The sequence below is a fragment of the Durio zibethinus genome, chromosome 18 (genome assembly GCF_047325235.1).
Source record: "Durio zibethinus cultivar Kanyao isolate XHJ-2024 chromosome 18, ASM4732523v1, whole genome shotgun sequence".
Lineage (NCBI taxonomy): Eukaryota > Viridiplantae > Streptophyta > Magnoliopsida > Malvales > Malvaceae > Durio > Durio zibethinus.
In genome coordinates, this window is record NC_143179.1 from 6682275 (window position 1) to 6701896 (window position 19622).

General features: G+C 31.8%; 1 protein-coding gene and 1 pseudogene across 1 annotated transcript; one reads left to right on the top strand and one right to left on the bottom strand.

Moving 5' to 3' along the window:
• Positions 1 to 2983: 2983 nt before the first annotated feature.
• Positions 2984 to 7092, bottom strand: LOC111300335 (putative sulfate transporter 3.5). The gene is made up of 12 exons (XM_022895969.2): positions 6707 to 7092; positions 6407 to 6614; positions 6143 to 6314; positions 5891 to 5956; positions 5608 to 5721; positions 5388 to 5504; positions 5135 to 5261; positions 4757 to 5043; positions 4455 to 4645; positions 4255 to 4337; positions 3653 to 3729; positions 2984 to 3561 (listed from the first exon to the last, which is right to left on the bottom strand). The coding sequence occupies exons 1-12, from the start codon at positions 7008 to 7010 to the stop codon at positions 3382 to 3384; spliced, it is 1926 nt and encodes a 641-aa protein (XP_022751704.2). The 5' UTR covers positions 7011 to 7092; the 3' UTR covers positions 2984 to 3381.
• Positions 7093 to 17831: 10739 nt separating this feature from the next.
• On the top strand, positions 17832 to 19258 carry LOC111300846 (uncharacterized; annotated as a pseudogene).
• The last annotated feature ends 364 nt before the right edge of the window (positions 19259 to 19622 follow it).

Consider the following 19622-nt stretch of genomic DNA (forward strand, 5'->3'; position numbering starts at 1 on the left):
GAAAACACTAGTAACTCCCCCAATGCAACTCCACGAATAAATTTAGCCGCTGGAATTTAATTAGAAATTTCTAGTTTTTACTCCTGAAATTGTTTCTATCTTTTTTTTTTTTTTTTAAATGCCTTTGTTTAAAATACCGTATGATATGATTCTGTAAAATACTGAACTTGAAATATGTGATTCAAGTGAAACAGCTAGCTAACCTATAGAGTTCAGAAAAAATTTCCTTGGTGCACCTGAAAATTAGTGCATAACAGCTGGAATATGCTGTCCGGATGAGAGCTGGTGATGTGGCGCAAGTCACTGCCATCTCAGCTCAACTAAAAAGCAACAAGAATCAGCAATAGTGGCGACATTTGTCCCCACAGTCTGCTAAAATTATAAGCTTTACATATAATGCAGATTTGGAAGTAGGAGGGTTACAGGGTGTAGTTTAAATTGTTCAACTCAACACCAAATCCAATATGAGGAATAAATATATAGAAGTAAAACAACCTTTCTAATCCAAATTTCAAAAGGAATAAATAAATTTGACACAAATAGATCAGAAGTACCGTTACATTTTAGAAGTCATATGTTACAAAAATTGTATGAAAATGGTGAATTTGATGATGCTCATGAAATCTCCAGATGAGGCATATTCGATATTTTTATCGGGGGAGGGGGTTCATGAATCGAAAATACAATAACAAATCAATGGTATAGCTATAAAATTATTCATATATAGGGCCAAACTCCAATCAAGGAACATGAATGCAGTACATACTTAGTATGCTTGTTCTGCAAGAAAAATTCTAATCAAGAGAATGGGACAGGAAATATACTTGAGAATTTTTCTGTTACAGGTAGAGACAAGCAAAAGCCATGGGAACCTAATCCACTTCTCAAAGTTCACCCATGTGATAATGATATTCAAGTAACCATACAAGACAATTTCCCAAACAGACAACAAAAAGAGGACATCACCATTTGATCCCATTGTTTTATCATGAGTTCAACATATCACACTAGAAACGGGAAACAAAATGATGCATCAGAAAAGTAAAATAAAGACGGTTGCAATTTGCTCTTCCTAATGGAGTGTTTTTCTTTCCTAAATCACCTCAGACAAAAAAATTTAGAATACTGTTATTGGCCTTCCGCAGTGTGTACAAGCAAAAGAAACTCTTTGCTAAAACATAGATAAGTGGTAGCAGTGAAGGTCTGTTGCTGTCTACTAAGTGCTACGCTACATACCTCTAACCAGTAGCTACCACGTAACCTCCCTTGATCATAGTGAATCATATTTGTGCAGCTTAGCTTCTATGGGGGGAGTCTATTACCATACCAGTTCAAGATAACTAGTGTAATAGCCTATTCATTCAGACCAGTTGAAATGGCAATAGGGGAACTAAGAAGTGACTGCTGGTATTCTTTTTGCCTTCTATAAACCTTAGAAAATGGTACAAATTCCAGCTTGTCAGAATTTTTCCTGAAGTGCAGCTCCCTGCATGTTTTTTGAGCCACTGTGTTGGCCATTGAAAACTTGATCACAATACATAGGGAATTTAACAGCAACAAGGCTTTTCCCCACATTTACTTGCTTATGCCTTCAAGGTTACAGGTTTTAGTTTACAAATATTTCATGGCGTATAGAGTTGGAGTGTGCAAGTTAGAAGCAGGGAGTTGTACTCTAGCGATAGGAATTTATTATGAACTTTGACCAAATTGGCTAATACAGAATTATAGCAGTTGGAGTTGATCAATATTCAAGCATCATTAACAACTTCCATTATAACTTGAGATCATCAGAATCATTTATAATTTCTCAGATAAATTTTAGGGTAGCATCTGAATATAGAAATTACCTGTGAGTCACTGCACGTCATATCTGAACCATCACATCTTCAGAAGAAGAAAGCAAGTACAATCTGAAGTTCAGCGTGGAAGCTGCTGTGGATAAATTCCATGTAAAGTTTATCGATCATTTTCTTTCAAAATGCAGATAATGCCGGTCAGAGGCAGTGAGGAACCACAAACTTCACCTAACATTTCGTTTCTCAAAGAAAAAAAAAAAGAATGGTAATTGCTATAAAGGCCAAAATGGACTCCAAATTCCAATTTCTTAAGGGATTAAATGGTATAACTACTTTCCAGTGATCATTTTTTATGGCAAAAAAGTGTTGGACAATCTTGATTACCTATGAATTGAAAACAGAGACAATATCTCTGTATTGAATAAATAATGCACCGTGTTCATAAATCTGAACTTAATTTGGAGGAAAAAGTGCAGGTTATGTTTACTGAGAACTAGTAAAGTAAGGATTTAATCATATAAATACAGTAATAGAACTGTAGAAAATTTACCTTTATTTGAGTCTTGAGACCTGCCAAATGAACAAAAATAGAGTGCTCATAAATGGAAACTATTAAAGTCTGTTTCTCAGGGAACCAAACAAAGTGAAAATATTGAGAAAAGAATTTGGCCTACAAATGAAATTGGGCAAGATTACCGTGTTAAAGGAAAAACATTAAATAACCACGACCATTTGGTTCCTCCACTCAATTATGATGATTGTGCTTATTTTTTCTTTGATTGTAATACCATTTTCCACTTCATCAAACTAGTTTAGCATGTTTAGTTCTGTTCATGAATTATTAGGACATAGGAATAGGCCACTGGGCCTGTGGGTGGAGGATGAAAGTTTTGAATAAGAATGACATTTCCAGTTTTAACAGTTTCAACTTTTTTTTTTTTTTACTTTGTTTGTCAAAAAGGATTTACTCATCATAATTTGAAATCAATAGAGCTTATGTTGTTGGAGAAATTCAGATATCTTGGAAGCCTTGATGCGCCTTAAATTCATGTCAAAAATGAAAAGTCTTGTTGTTCTTGGAAAAAAAAAAGAACTGGTTGAGCTTTATTACCATGGTAAAAGTACATGAGCTTCATCGTCCAATTCAAAAATATTATCAAACGACAAGCTGAAGAGATGGGAAAACATGAAAAAAGAAGTTACAAAAACGATCATATTTATCCAAACAGAGGACTATCTCATGATTCTCATCATTTACATAACAACAACAACAAATACAACTACTACTACTACTACTACTACTTGGCCTAACTTCGATTACCAGCAACATAGCCCAGCTTAGCCACCGGCTAGGCACCTTCTTTTATTCTGTGTTTTCTCTTCAATAAACAGAAAAAACATACTAGCATCATCACAACAAATTATTTATTAATCCCTTTGTTGATGTTCAAAGGGATGATCGAATTCTAGACCTGGAAAACTGCCCTGGATTTATGGTGCTAATTGAACTAAAGACTGATGATTCATAGGCACATACATACATACATATATATATATATATATATATGCATATAGCCAGTATCTTTTAAGCAACATTTTGGTCGTTTGAGGATTCTGTGGCTGTTTTCTTACTGTTAAGTGTAAATAGACAACTTTGGACTGCATCTTCAATAGACAAGTAGAAAGATTCCTTGCCAATGGCATCCGTGAATTTCGCTAAGGTCATTTTCTCCAGAACTTCAATCCTGGGGTTTACTATTGCTAACTGCAAAAGATGAATTAAACACGGATTCTTAATTTCTTTCTTTCTTTTAAAACTCCAAGCTTAAATGAAAAGGGAACATGTTTTAGTTTACCTTGATACCCTTTGCGTCCAGAATTCTACGTATTTCAACGAATGTTTCAATCCCTGTCATGTCAATGGATGAAACTCCTGCAAACCGCCATCGTCTAGTGTATCAGTCAAAATTTATAAACATGGATGATGGTTTCCGTTAAATATGGATATGATGCTTACTGTCTCATTGATACATGATTTCTTAAATTTTTTTTCTTGAAAAAGAGGGGTTAACATCACTAAATTATAGTAAAATATTTAATATAATATTTAAATTTAAAAAAATTTTTAATATGTACTTTAATTATGAATTTATTAATTAATATGATATATGAATAGTTGTTTGTCGGAATTATTGTTTGAAGTTAATAATATAAAAATTTAGACATCACATTAATAATTTTTAAAATTTAAATATCATGTTAAACTTTTTATTATAATTCGAGATTATTTGTGATAGTAACCCAAAAGAAAAGGTTCTACCAAAATTGAATGTCTAGTGGCTGTAGGTTGTTTAATAGTAGTAGCTTGAATTGGCACTACAAGATTAGTGGAGTCGGCAAGTGGTACAAGTAACTATATTTTATTTGGTCGTGGATTTTGTGGGAACATGATAATTACCTGACAAATCTAGCAAAACATGCTCAATTACATCACTTTTAGAATCTGAAATGCCCTGTTCCTCCTGAACGTACCTCAGAGTCCTGCTCAAAATTCATCCAAAACAAATTAGAAATTACAATGATTAATGACCATAATTTTCTGGATACTAAGAACTTTTTCCTAATCTGTATACATTGTTTTTCCATGAAGATGTATACCTTTCTCTTATATAGGTGCAGTTTGCAAAATAAATAGGGGAGCCAAGTTGAAGAACTAGGATTCCTTCTATTGTTGTCGAGCCAGGGTATTGCTCTGTGTCACGATATAAACTTGAGTTTGGAATTTTTCCAAGCTTACAGGAAGCAGGCCTTGCCACATACAAAAGTGCTCTGAGTAAGGCAAGTCCTACCTGAAATAAAAGATAGTATTTCAGTTTAAAATGCTGAAAAATGAAACAGAAATATATATTTCTTCATTTCAATACTTCTTTTGATTGTCTTTTCTCGGAAGAAATCCTTACGGAAAGCATGAGGCCGACATCCATGCTTATGAAACTAACACCAAGGAAGGCAGCCATGCAGATGACAAAATCGAATTTGTCGACTTTAAAGAGTTGAATGATCTCCTCATAGTTGATTAGTCCAAGCATTGCAGACATGATAATGGCGGATAGAGCTACCAGAGGGGTGTTACTGAAGAGAGGAGCCAAGAACAGGAGTGTTAACATCATGCAAAATCCCATTATTACATTGGACATTGCTGTCCTGCACCCAGCATTGAAATTCACAGCTGTTTTTGAGAATGGCCCTGTAAATCAAACATCAACAAAAAATCAGAAGCATATTAATTAAATGTTAAAAAGAAAACTTGAAATATTGAAGCATCATTATATATATACCTGTTGTCAAGTAGCATGAAGTGAAAGATCCAATGATGTTCATGAAACCAAAGGCTATAATTTCCTTGTTCCCGTCAGTTTGTTCATTTTTAATGATGGCAAAGCTTCGTCCGATTGCTATCCCTTCCTGGAAGTTTCATTTTGAAGATGATTCAATTATAGTATTTTCACAGCTCCATTAACTTAATAAAGTTTGATAAAAATGATAAACTGCTATTAACATAAAAGAAAAAAAGAAAGTTGGGATTCTCACGGCCAATGCAATAAGCCCAGTGACAAGACCGGCCCGCACAGTAACAGGAAGATATTGGCTTTCAAAGTTCAAATGTTGAATTGAGGGAGGATTTAATCCCTTCTTCAAGTCACCCACCTAAAATAAAAAATAAAAAAAAACCAAACGGTTAAGAGTAATAAAGCAAGATTGTCTATGTGATCAAACTGCTGACAGCAAATCTAATTAAACATGAACTCACAATGTTGATTCCATGTTTTTCTGCATGGGCAAAATATGCAAAAAGACAACCAACCACAACAACGACCATTGGAGACATAGCTGATATCCAAAATAACTTTGGTTTTCTTTGCCTCTGAAATACATGGTAAAAAAGATATAGTAATATTAAATCACAGTAGAGGTTTAGAAATTATTTGTTGGTTCATATTATGAAGATCAGCCATGATCTATAAAGAGTAATTGCTACAATATCAAATGTTTTTCTTATAGGCTTTGGGTAAAGGTTAAAAGAGACAGCTCACCAGGTATCGAGTGAATTGGAGGAAACAAAGGAAGACTACACCAACAACAGCACTTTGCCACCTCCACTGCACAACACAAGAATTTTCTGCTCACTTTCCATGGAATTTATATATAAAAACCATTTCTCTTAGAATTTTAAGCAATGCTATAAATAAATAGCAAATTCAATAGGCTCTGTTTGGCAATTACTTTTGCTTTTTGTCTAAAAAACAAATAATAATAATATCTATCAAATGTTATCCTTCTCAAACCTCGTTTCTATGGCTGAAAACTGCACGTAGAACCGAAACCACATCAGTATGAGTTGTGAAATGTTTTAAACCAAATATGCCTTTTAATTGTTGCAGGCAAATTATTATAGCAGTCCCTCCCATGAAACCAGTGATAGTAGAATGTGATAAGAAATCAACCAAAATTCCCAGCCTGAACAAAAAATATGAATAAATAAGAAGAAAATTATGAAATTAAATACTGCAAACACAAAGTCATTCGAGAAATGGTTATAAATCACTGACCTCAGAAATCCTAAAGCCAACTGGAAAATTCCGGTGAAGAAAGTGGCTGTGAAAACTAAGTGCAGATACAATGTGGGATTGTCTTTTGGTGATACTTTATCTCCAATCGTTTCAGCTATAAGCAGTGAGTTTGCCGCCACTGTTCCCACCGCAAGGTGTTTTGAACTTCCGAAAATGGCATAAACAAAAGGCGGTATAAAACTCGAATCTGCAGCATAAAAATTGATCCATCACATTTTCGGAGATTCTTAGCGAAGTTGGGAAAATTATTAAAAAATATTAATGCATCTTTGAGCTTACAGAGGCCGATGATAGGAGGAAGATCAGCGAGTTTGGCATAGCTGATTCCTTGAGGGATTGCAAGGCTGGTAATGGTGATACCGGCGAGCAAATCATATCTAAGCAAACGTAGGTTGTATTTGGGTAACCATTCAAACAATGGGATGAAGTATTGAATGATTTTCTTGGCTTTGTGCAAAGGTTTCTCATCCTTGAACTTATGAAACGGATCATCAGGGAAGAAAGTTTCTTTGCAATCAGATTTGAAGGTAGTGCAAAAGTCTCTCGAAGAAGCGAAATTCACCATATGACTGGAATTTGTCATGGCTATAAGCACGGGAGAGAAAGAGAAGAATTAATGAGAAAGGGTTAATTAGACAGAAGCGGAGATAGTGTGGGTTAAGGAACGAGAGTTGTAACTGACATTTATATAGAAGTCCCCTAGCATGGAAATAGTGCCAAAATAATGGGGGCCAGCAGCAAATTTGATGTTCTGTATAAAAAAAAGGCAAGTATGAGGTCAAATCTTCTGACAGACAACATTATTGGAGGAAAATTAAAGTTTCTGAGCTGAAATGACTCAGCGGCCGGTTTTATCCAAATTGGAGATTTGGGTGGCATTTGGTACAATTGTTTTCCTAGTAATTTTATCTAGTTAATTTGTTCAAAAAAATAAATTAATTAATCGTGAATATGCAAATACAAATAGTACAATTCTTTTACAAACAAATAAAACATTTTACATCCAACGAAAAATGCATGTATTACCTTACTCAATGACATGGTAAATGTCCCTTTCTTCATTTTAAGAAAAAAAAAATCACCAGCATCATCTCTCTTTACCTGTCTATATACGTTAGTCAAGATTTAAGAAGTGAATAGTTTCCTATAACTTTCAAAATAGTAGTTGCCATGCATCCAATTTTTTGTTTGATGAGGAGTCTTTTCCCGAAGTTTCACGATATAAGTTGCTCACCTTTGAAATGAGATGCTAACCAAAGTTATAGTAGCATTTGTTAAGTTGTCTGCAAACACATATTACGTCAGTTAAAATCTAATCAATAGTTGCATGATTTATTGATAGAGTATTAAACTTTGAATTTCAGTAATCAAAATTCAAATTTTAATAGTTTTAAATATAAAAAAATAATTAAAATTCAATGTGTGATTTATAAGATTATAAATTTCAGTATTCATAAAACTTTCCCTATGTAGGTTTCATATTAGTTTTCCTATCAACAATTTGGAAATTTCATTCAGTTGTAGACATTTTTCACCCATATATATTACGTGAGTTGATTTTCTCATGACTTTATTGGAGTGGATTGGATTTAATTTGTAGTCATCGTTATTTGGAGGTTTATTTTGATGTCTTTTTTTTCTCTCAAATTTTCTTGCACTTTTTTTTGTGTAACTTGACGACGTTGCTTGCAATGTATGCTTTTGAAGTCAATCACCTGTATTTAATTTTTATTATCTCCATTACAATACTTATATATTTAAGATTATCAAGATTGAACCACAATCGTTAAAATTAAAAATATAATACTTTCTTATCCGATCATGCGTTTAATTATAATAAATTTTAAATTAATATTTCTCATACATTCAAATATTTGATTCAATTATTAATATATAATTTTTTTTTCAAAGAATTGAGTTTAAATCTTTCCATTTCTTAAAATGAAAATATAGCATCTCTCATGAAAGAAAATTTCCAAATTTGTAACGATTACTACATTAAAGATGGGGGGACATGTTCGTTGATTTTTACTTTCTACTGTTTGTTATGGGGCGGTTTGAAAAATTAAAAGCACCATAGCTAGAAGAACGACTTACAAGGCATGACAAGGACCATTTAAATTAGTCTCCTTAATCTAATTAAGACAACTTATGTGGCAATAATTGAAGACAATAAAACCAAACATATTGAAGTACCAGAAGAATTAATATATAATTCTGATTTCATGCAAAAGAAATTGAAGCAATTAAATAGAAAATAAAACGAGTCTATTAAACACTAATTTCTTCTATATCTAGATATCAAAATTTTTGTAGTTAATTATACTTTTGATTTTTGAATTTTAAAAAAATATATAAATTGGTATCTAAAAAAATAAAATGTACAATTTATACCTAAACTTTATAATTATATATCATATTAATCAAAACTTTAATCTCATTAATCATATCAGTTTATATATAAGATAGTTGACAAATATTATCAAGTTATTAATTCAACACACATTATCAACATACTTTTTCAATATAAATTAAAAATATATATTTTAATTTACTTGAACCATAAAAAAGATTGAAAAATATCTAGAATAGGTTAATCATGTTTTATCACATGACATTCAAACTAATAATATTAGAGTTTGAATTTAAAAAATACATTATTTAAAAATTCAGGGTGTAAAATGTACCAATTTGTACATTTTCCCAAAGTTCAGGTAAAAAATATAATAAACTCATTTTTTTATGGGTTTTACCTTTTTTTTTCTTCCTTATAAGTGTGAATATCATGACCTCAATATGATTCTTCATCTTTAATGTTTGTTTTTCACTGTCGTCACAGCTCAATTTCTTTTTATTCAACTTGCCTCTAATGCATGTGGCAAGTTCATGAACTTGTTTGGGAAAGAGATTATTATTATTACTTTTTGAACTGGAATTTTCGGAACAAAGTAGGACTGCCCTTTCTAAAAATGAATAGAAACCTTCCTGGAGAGAAAGCTTTGAAGCTTTTCAACAGATGGAAACAGAGCAGAAATTTCGTTGGACCAATTTTGACTCAAGTTATAAAAAATATCGAAATCGTCATTTTAACTGGCTGTGATTGATCTAGCTAGGAAGGTCTCAGTCTGATCACCAAGCTGGGGCACGCATAGACAGTCGACCCTGTTTGACCATGGACTCTTAAGCACTGTCCCAAACCCGATAAAACATAATGATTAAGAAACCCACGGTAAATTATTTAATCGAAATATTGGAAAATGTTAGAATCTGATATGAATTGAAAAGGAAAGACTGGAAACGTTTTGTTAGATTGGATGATTGGATCCCCACTTCCCTACGATTGATAATAGCCCTCAAATTAAAATGTAACTTAGAAGTTGCTAATTTTCCTTGATCCATAGCTAGCCTCCACAATTTCATATGAAACCTCCCTCAGTTATCCATGGCACAAGGCTTCACCTGCTTCAGATGGCGATCATGTGCAACACATCAATGGACAATGGATTGGAATTGGAGGGAGATATCTACACGCAAAGTTTGTTTTGTTCTTCTTGGTGAAGTTTGGTGAGTTTGTGTGCTTCCTTTTAATCTCATGCACTAACTTTTCAACCATCATTTCAACAGCCTCAATCATAGATTGTTGCCTCGCCAATCGGAAGTGAGATTTTAAAAAAAAAAAAAAAAAGCAAAGATTAAAGAATAGAAAGAGAAATTTGAGTGCGTCCAATGCATGATACATCCTCCCATTATAGTTCTTTCAGGGTTCGTCGACTGTTACCAGAGTTTCCAGGAAACATTCTGAACTCAATTATAGCAGCCCATCAATAATTTATGTATCAGTCAGCTTTTAGAAGCCGATGAGGAGTAATAATCACTTTCCATCAGTGGACTCCTAAGCCCACATTACTGCTGACTTGTGGCGAAAGCTTTTTTGCTTGTTTAAACGTAAGTGTTGGGGCCAAGCTATTGTCTAAACGGTAAAGATGAGATTTCGAAAATTTTAAATTTCTATAAATTTCATGTAGTTTTATAATAGTTTTAAATTTGATTTTTTTTAATATAATAGTTTTTGTCATCGTGTATGTTGAGTAATACTTTATTCTAATGTAATTTTTTTTAACATAAATATTTAGAAATAGTGGAGATTATCTTATTTTAAAGTCAATATGTATCTCCTATTAAGAGCAAGAATTAAATTTAAGCTTGTCGTAATGAAATATTCGATCTTTATCATCCTAATCAACTTCGTTGACAAACTGTAATTTTACGCGTACTTGTAATATCATTACAAAAACTATAAAGTATTTGGTTCCTGACATAGGTTCCTAGCAAAAGCTATTTGGAATCTTATTACCCATAATTTAATGGGTATATTTCGCCTCTTAATCAATGCTGTACTTGTTAACTATATCCAAGATTTAATCAATTTCAAATTTAAATTTAAATGTTGATAATTTCTTTTTACCTTCTTAAACTTTTAAAAATAATTAGTCATTAATGTATTTTTAACAAGGTATATAAATATAGATATTATTTTGGTTGTCGAAGCTTTTTTTTATTTGATGCATGCAATACTGAGTAAAAACAAAAAGTCAGGAAGTGTAAATCTTTATTTTTCTAAGATTCGAACTCGTAACTTCTAAGATAGAATTTTAAACTATAACAATGGAGATGTTTTTTAAGAAAAATATGCTCTTCTATGTGAAAAAAAGATATATAGACAGTGACAGATCTCAAATTTTTTTGGGTATCATTTATTATTATGTATATCTATTGGACGCAAAGTGTTAATTAACCGTGGAGTATGATTAGGTATTGAATAGTGACAATGAATAAATCGGTTAAAAAATTTAAAAATTTTAAAAATATCAGAAAAAAATTGAAGATGTCCAATGAAAAATTTTCCTTTAGATTTTATTATTTTTCAACTCTTTTTGGTGTCCATAAACACCCTACCCTACCGTTGCATTTGCATTGGCCATTGTCTATAAATGATTCTAATGTGTGTTAAATTAAATCCAATATATATATAATTTTTTAGGGATTAATTATCTAAAACAAAAATAATTAATTAGTGTCGCCTCAAATTTTCTTTTGATTGTAAAATTGACTTCTCTAGTCAACCCGCTCTCTCCCTCTTTCTTAATTTCCACTCTCGTTTCTCCTATGCAAACCTTTTTCGAGACAAAAATTATTGCTTCCACTCCAGATATTTTCTACGAAGGACGCAAAAATAAGGTCACCTAACGTCCAAAAAAAACAGCTTAACACCTCAGATATATGGAAATACAAGTGGCCTCCATTACATATTTCTTGAACATAAGATAGATAACTGACATAACAGGATTTTGCCACCTGTAATTTCCACCAACTACCCCTAGCCTAAGCAACGTCATGATTTTCATACATGAATCTACAAAAATAAACCATATGGTGCTAGAAATAATCAGGCTTTGTTTGGAAGACCCAATACATTTTTATGATATTGAGAGTTTTAATTTGGTATTGCAATTGAAGTTGTATTTAATTTTATCACAACCATCACATTTTAACATACATATAATATCAAACAATCTATGGAATTGCATTAAAATTTTCAATTACCCTCAATAATAATTTTTAATTGCGATTGCAATGTTAATTAGTCTTAGACATTTGTATATTCTCTAATTTATCAAAATAGTTATAGCGAAGAAATATTCTATTGGGAAATGAATAAAGAGTTTTGTTTCCAAACACGACCTTGTATATTAAGGCCTTGGCCTTTGCTAGGTTTTGCCCAACCTTGACCTTTAGTGTCTTGGAAAGTCAAAATTTCGTGTAACTTGTGGCCTGCTATCAATGGCAACTTGTGCAACTCAAAATCAAATAGAGGGTCAAGAATCTGAGGATATCCCACTTCAAATGTTGTTGATGATTTTGTGGGAAATTTTTTTTTTTGAATAAGAATATATACTTTCACCTTTTTGTGTTTTGTGTGGGAAATGGGTTGTTAGTAGGATAGAAAAGCAGGACCACTTTTTTAGATTTTAATACCATAAGGTTATTTTCAACGATATATGGAGCAAATCCATTTAGGTTGCTTTATTCCTATCCATTGGAAGGATGCAATTTCACCAATTTTGAACTTTAATAATAATGAATTTAGCTATAATTCCATTTAACAATATATAGTTTTCCAAATAATAATGAAAAATGATGGCAGGCTGAGATTACAAAGTTTTATGATGATGTAATTAAGATGGAAAAAGAAAAGTTACCATCATGAAGTGAGCTGAAAATTATTAATTTTTTTTATTAAACTTGACAAATTAATTAATTAAAAGATTATTAAATACATACATAATTTTATGTTAAGATGTGTGAAACTTAATTATTATCCTAATATTAATTACTCCTGTGCGTAGTCAATATCCGTCAATTTGTTGGTACAATTACATTTGTAATATCTCTTTCATAGTAAAAATTTACAGTGATTGTAAATGGACATAACTCTCAATTTGAGAATTAATCACTGTAAATCTTGTGTGTTTTAAATTTTTTCACACTTATTTGTTATTTTTTTATGAGAATATGACTTTAATCCTAAAATATAATGGATGGGAAAAAGAATGAATTACATACGTCATTTGAGTTTAGATCAAATGGCGAGTGAGATTTATTTTTTTTAAAATATTAAATTCAAATTGTAATGTTCTCTTTTTTAAGAGAAAAAAAAAAAAGAATAATATAAGACTACAAGAATGATTTTAATTCTTATTCTTTAAATAATATTTCAATCCAACTATATAAAGACTCTAATTTAACTATTTAAATCTAGAAAAACATCTGAATAAAATACGTTAGCAACACCCTAAGTCCCTAAAATTTTAAACAAAAACAGTTCCTTGCACGTTTCAAGTTGTATAAGTGCCGCTGACTTGCAGCCTTGCACGAGCCTTAACGATGATTTTGAATTTCAAAATTATGTTATTAATAATTTAAAATTTAATTTAATTAATTTATATAATTACTTTTTAAAAAAATATCATTCAATATATTTTAAATTTAAATCCTGACACTTATAATTTTTTTTTTTTACCTTTAGACTACAACCTCGTTTGCGTTGTCAAATAAGCTCAAGAAAACTAGTTTGTACTTCCACAAACTTCCTTAGACATATAGAAGGACGTAGGCCATGAAGAACGCGTACGTGTAATTGAGTCACCTTCCATGAGAAATACTAAAAATAATCGCAACAAAAAATTTTTAAAACTTATATTTGATATATTATTAACATATAAATTTTATATATTATCATTGAATCAAATAATATTATTTTATTAATAAATAATTATTAATTTTTAAAATAAATATATAAAAATATTAATTTTTTAAAAAAATTTACTCATTAATGAGATAATATTATTTTATGTACATCATTAATAAAATAATATCATCCGATTTTTTAATAGAATAAAAAATTTATATATTAACAATATATCAAATAAAAATTTTAATTTTAATTAGCTCTTGAACCAAAAAAAATTATTTAGGCTATAGGCTTAAGAGTACTTAACAATAATAACTTTTTAAGTGCTTAGAATTAATTTACATCTTTTCTTTATTTTATCAATTCAAGCATCGATTTTCCTTTTCTTTTTCCCTGAGAAGAAAAGTATATATTATTGTGTGTGCATGAACAGTGCCTCATTATGATTTCATCTAAAATAATGTATCCTTGAAGTCTAAGAGCTTTAGATTATTGGGAGGGTTTAACAGTCAATGCCATTAGCTTTGTTCAAACAACGTTTATCACGAATAACGTGTAAATGCATGTCTCCTAGAGCAATACCTTCAATTGATTGCAAATCAAAGCTCTTTTACAATCTTCCTCCAATAACCATAACCAACTTGAAATTCAGGAAGTTTTTTCAATTTCCACATTCATCAACTGCCAAAACAGCATATATATTCAAACCAACTATATTTTGTAGTACAATGTGCAGTTCTTCCCACTAAGCCATATTAATTCTCCTCTCTCCAATTTAATCATTTCTTTGTTGACATACCCTTTGGTTGGATTCAAAGCAACAAATCAAAAGCCATAATAATAAGTTAGTTTGTTCCAGGAATTGGAGATGAACTAGTGGAAGTCAATCAGCTATGCCGAAATCAAGCGGGGTTCAAAATTGGAGACAAGTTAATGGGCTGGATGGTCTTAATTCATAACTTCCTCACTTTCCTGGAAGAAATGAAAGCAGATTTTAAGAATCTTTTTTTAGGCCAAACCAGGAGGTGAAGCTTCGAAGCCTCAAAGAAACATGGTGTTACGTTGAATAGTTGTCTCCTATTGCAAATGAAAAGTAGCACTCCATTGTTTTAAACATGGTTAAGTATTTTTAAAAAGTGTTATGTTCTGCTTGTTTATTGATGTTTCTGTTGAATTGGTTCTTTGACTTTGAATTCCCTTTTTTATACAGTAATCATATTAATTTATTTTTTTAATTGTTTAAATTTATATTTGATATATTATCAGTATATAAATTTTATAGACTATCAATAAATTATATGATGATACTTCATTAATGAGTAAATATTAATTTTTAAATAAATATACATAAATTAAAATATTTTTAAAAATTTACTCATTAATGAGTTATTATCATCTGATTCACTGATAGTATATAAAAGTTATACACTAATAATATATCAAATATAAATTATTTTCTAAAATTTTACTCAGTATATTATAAGGGTGTAAATGGTACATTAGTATTCGTAAATTATTTGGGTTCAATCCGAATAAAACTCGAATTTGATTCGATTATTATCGAGTCGAGCTCAAGTAACTTGACTCATCGATCGAGTCGATTTCGAGTATTCTTATATCCTACTTGAATAGTTCGTGAGTTTAATCGATGTTTTATATGTAAATATATTTTTATTATTTTAATTAATAAAATATCTCGAATTCGAGCTTAAATAATCGAGTTTTTATCAAATATAAGAATCGAGTTTATTTTTACACTTTAATCGAACATAATCGAATGAGTTTGAGTAATTCGATTTTTATTTCAAATCAAGTTCAAATTAAAAAAAATAAAACTTGATCGAATTCAAATTTAATAACAAGCTTAAAATTTTGAATTGAATTTAAACTTAAATTTAATATTGTATCGACTCAAACTTGATCAATTACATCTCTAATATACTATTTACTTATTTACTTGGAAGCATTTTCTTTAGTAGAAACGGTTCTCTGAAACACTCTGAATTGCCGTGGCTTTCGCTTTGTATAGGAAATTAGTCAATTCTTAGTGATTGGTCCTGTTTTGGAGGCTACTAAGAGAGATGTTGTCCTAGCCAGGTGTCACTGTTTCACTTCAGTTGCACACCTGAAAATTATAGTTAAGGCTGTGATAATGAAATTAATTTTGATAAAATTAAAAATAATAATTATTATTATAATTGTATGTTAAAAAATTTAATAAAAATTTATATTCAATAAATTTTATTAAGATTAATATTTGGATTAAATGGAAATGTGATAAATTTAATTGTATCATACTAAAATTACAGTAAAATTTAAACTTAAATTAGAGTATATATTTTCATGTCTCCTATTTGTTCTACTGCTTTGTTGTGTTGAGAAATAATTTCTTGTTAGTTATCTCGTGGTATTTCCACAAAATGATTCATTTAGTGTTTCTAAGATTTTGTATTTAATGGAGTGTTTTGGATTCCTAAATTGATTAATTAAAGTATTAAATTATGTTTGTGTACTCAAATGAATCTTAGCATCTAGTATCTAAAAAAGGGTTATTGTCATTAATGAACTGTTAATTCAATGTTACTTAATTTTAAGATTGAAGGTGTGGAGTCCCAATCATAACCAAAAGAAAAGAAAAAAAAAGGGAGTTTTAGTCTTTGGGTAATGAAGTGAAAGAAGAAAATGTTTAAGAAATTATGCTGGTAAAAGTGCCAAGTGCATTTGTAAAATAAGGTTTCTTCAGGACCAATTCTACAATTATCATTTCTAAATCAAATTAATTCGTAAAATATTTCGAGAATCATATCAAGGATTTGAGGTCGAATTGGAAAGAAATATGGAAGGGTGGAGGAAAGGATTTTGTTTTATGAAATCAGTTTACATTTGTTCATTGTCATCTCGGACCAACAAGCCCATCCAGTTGAATAGGCCGATTCTGGACCCAAGACCAATTGGAGCGCCAACACATGTTAATTACCACATGTATATATATGTATTATAGAGCCTTGAAGTCCATATTTTGAGTTGAAACGGGTTTACTTGGTATCCTTCAATTCATCCGTGGTAACACCATGTAAAATATGTCTATATTCTCAGTTTTCAGCTATTATCCAAATCTCAAAGTTATTTCATGTTTGCAGTTAAGTGGATGGATTAAGCTATTAAAGCATGTTTTTGTTAGGAAATTATCTTATACTCAAAATAAGGTTAACCCATTCTTGACTCTTTCATTACCCTCTTACCCTCCTTTTTCTTGATTGTTTTGTAGTATCCTAACAAGTTAACAGTCTTAATTATATGCTGAGGAAATTATTTTGGAAGTAACCAGTAATAGAAGTGTAAATCCGTTTGAACAGTCACCAGCAGAGTTCATTTTCAATCATTCATGTTTTCATCTCTTCAACACGGTTGCTTACTCCATTGTCTATACCTCCCCCGACTCCACCACCTGCACCACCACCAATTCCCCTACCTCCACCGCCACCTCCGCCAATCACGACGCCTCCTTCTCCACCTTTTCCAACACAATCAGGCGGTCCAAAGCCAAATCTGAAGCCCACTCCCTTCCCGAAGCTAAAGGAATGTCCAAAACTCCTCCACCAACTCAACTCCGTCTACCATCAGAAAACCATTCTGGCTTCTTGACCACATTCTCACCCTTCTACTCTACTAGCTTCCTACCCTCAACACACTCAAATTAAAGCCCCTGGATATGTTCAATTTAAACGTTGAACAAGTATTTCTACTTGCTACAATTTGATCAAATTAATTAATGAGAAGATCTTCTGTTGGTCACATGTACACTGCTACTCTAAATCTATTTGTATGTGAATTTTATGTTTGCTAAGCTTGATTTGAACAAAAGATTGGCAACCCAAAAATATCCATTTCTAGTTTCCATTCGCGTTATGTTACTTCACTGTAAATTTTTCTGTAATCACAAAATCCATTTGATAACCTGGCCCATTCATCTACTGAATTGAACCCATGGTATGGCCCAAACTCCGGAATTGCAAAACCCAGAGTACAAGCCCGAATGCTTCCCAAATCCAAACCCTAGAATTTTCAATTACACGTCCAATTGGTCTTTCCCTCGAACGCTCAATTTCTTTCCTTTTATTTCCACCAAAATCTCCAATTCAAATTACTTTTAAACCCAACCAATCACATTTACCAAAATCAAATCCACAAAATGAAACCCTAAAGGAGAAATGGACAGTATTGAAGACGATTCAAGATACCCAACCAAGCGCTACTTATTTATTCGGCAAAAACACCCACAATACCCTGGCTCAATCAGAAGACGCCACGTATACAGTTACGGACTAGAAGAAGAAATAGACGGTGAAGATGAAGAAATGGAAGAAGAAAACGACTACGTAGACGACGACAATGACGATGACCCAGATGTTTATTACCGTGTTATTAAAGAAAGCGAGCGTTTTGAAAGATACCCAAAACGGCGAAAGTTGAGAACTTCAGTTCCCACCTACCAATACACGCCCGATCATAGAGATAGCTTCAAAAATACCTATGATGGACGCGGCAAGAAATTTATGTTTTGTTAGAAGTTTGGGGAGATAGTTTTTGCAATTGGGAAGAAGGAGTTTTTGCAATTGGGAAGAAGGAGCTTGAGGGTTGAAGATTGGGTTGATGTAGCTGAGAAAGTTAGTGAAGCTTTGAAAAGTGAGAAAAATGAAGGGCGATGTAGGCGAATGATCGACGGGTTGAAGAGGAAGTTTAAGAAAGAGAGGTTGAAAGCTGAAAGAATAGGATTGAATTCGAGTAAATGGGTGTTTTTAGGAAAACGGAGATGTTAATGGGGTTGGGTTTTTCTTCGTTTAGGCAACAAGAATCAGGTTTGGCTTGTAGAGTGGATTCCGGGGAGTTTATTTTTATGAATCTGCAGGTTTATTTGGATAGGTCTAATGATTCTGATGAGATGAGGTTAGTCCCACAGAGTCAGAGATGGAGGATGAAGAAGAAGAAGAAGAGGAGGCTGGAGGTTCGAGGATGAGAAGCCAAGGGAGTGATGAGCATTCTATGAGGATGTTGGCGGATTCGGTGCAGAGGTTTTGGCAAGATATATGAGAAGATTGAGAGTAGTAAGAGGGAGCATATGAAGGAGTTGGAGAAGATGAGGATGGATTTTCAGGAATTACGAGGTGCAGAAGAAGCAGATTTTGGAGAGGGCACTAGCAGAGATTGCAAAAATGAAAGAAAAGGACGAGGAGAGTGATTTCACTGATGAGTACAACGACAATTCCATGGAGAATATTAGCGAATTGGTTTCTTGGTTTGTACTTCTTGTGTATATTTGTTCCTGTAGTTGGCATATCAAATTGCTTTCCGTAATTATAGACCACTTAATGCTGGAAATCTTGTTTCTTCTGTTTTTATTTGTTCATTGTCGCTTTATCTTGATATGTTACTGTTTCCTAGTGAGAAATGCCAAAATAGTAAAGATTCATAGCATTTGCTTTGTTACTTTTTTACATTAAAGTTTATATTATTAGCTTATTATAACTGAATCTTCCTTTGGTTGGTTAAGTGTCGATACTACTCTTTCCTGGTAGTAGAGGACAAGAATGTTGCTACTATAGCTAGAAATTATTGGGAAACTCAACTTTGAATGGAGCTCAATAGTGGATTGGATCATTGGATTTAACTTAAGCTGATCGGGCTGCAATTCATTACGAATCACCATACAATAACCTGTAAAGGAATTCGCAGAAAAGAGTAAACGTTTAGCCAAGATAAACCAAAGCTGTGTTTGAGCCAAATTTCTATCATATATTGGTGGGTGATAGAGGAGGTAATACATCTTGCTCTTAAATCTTAATTTAATGAACGCTAGATTAGTTGTCTAGATAGTAAAATCAAGTTGAAATTGAAATAAATGGGTAGCTTCTACTAATACTAACCGTTTTCATCCTCTTCTAA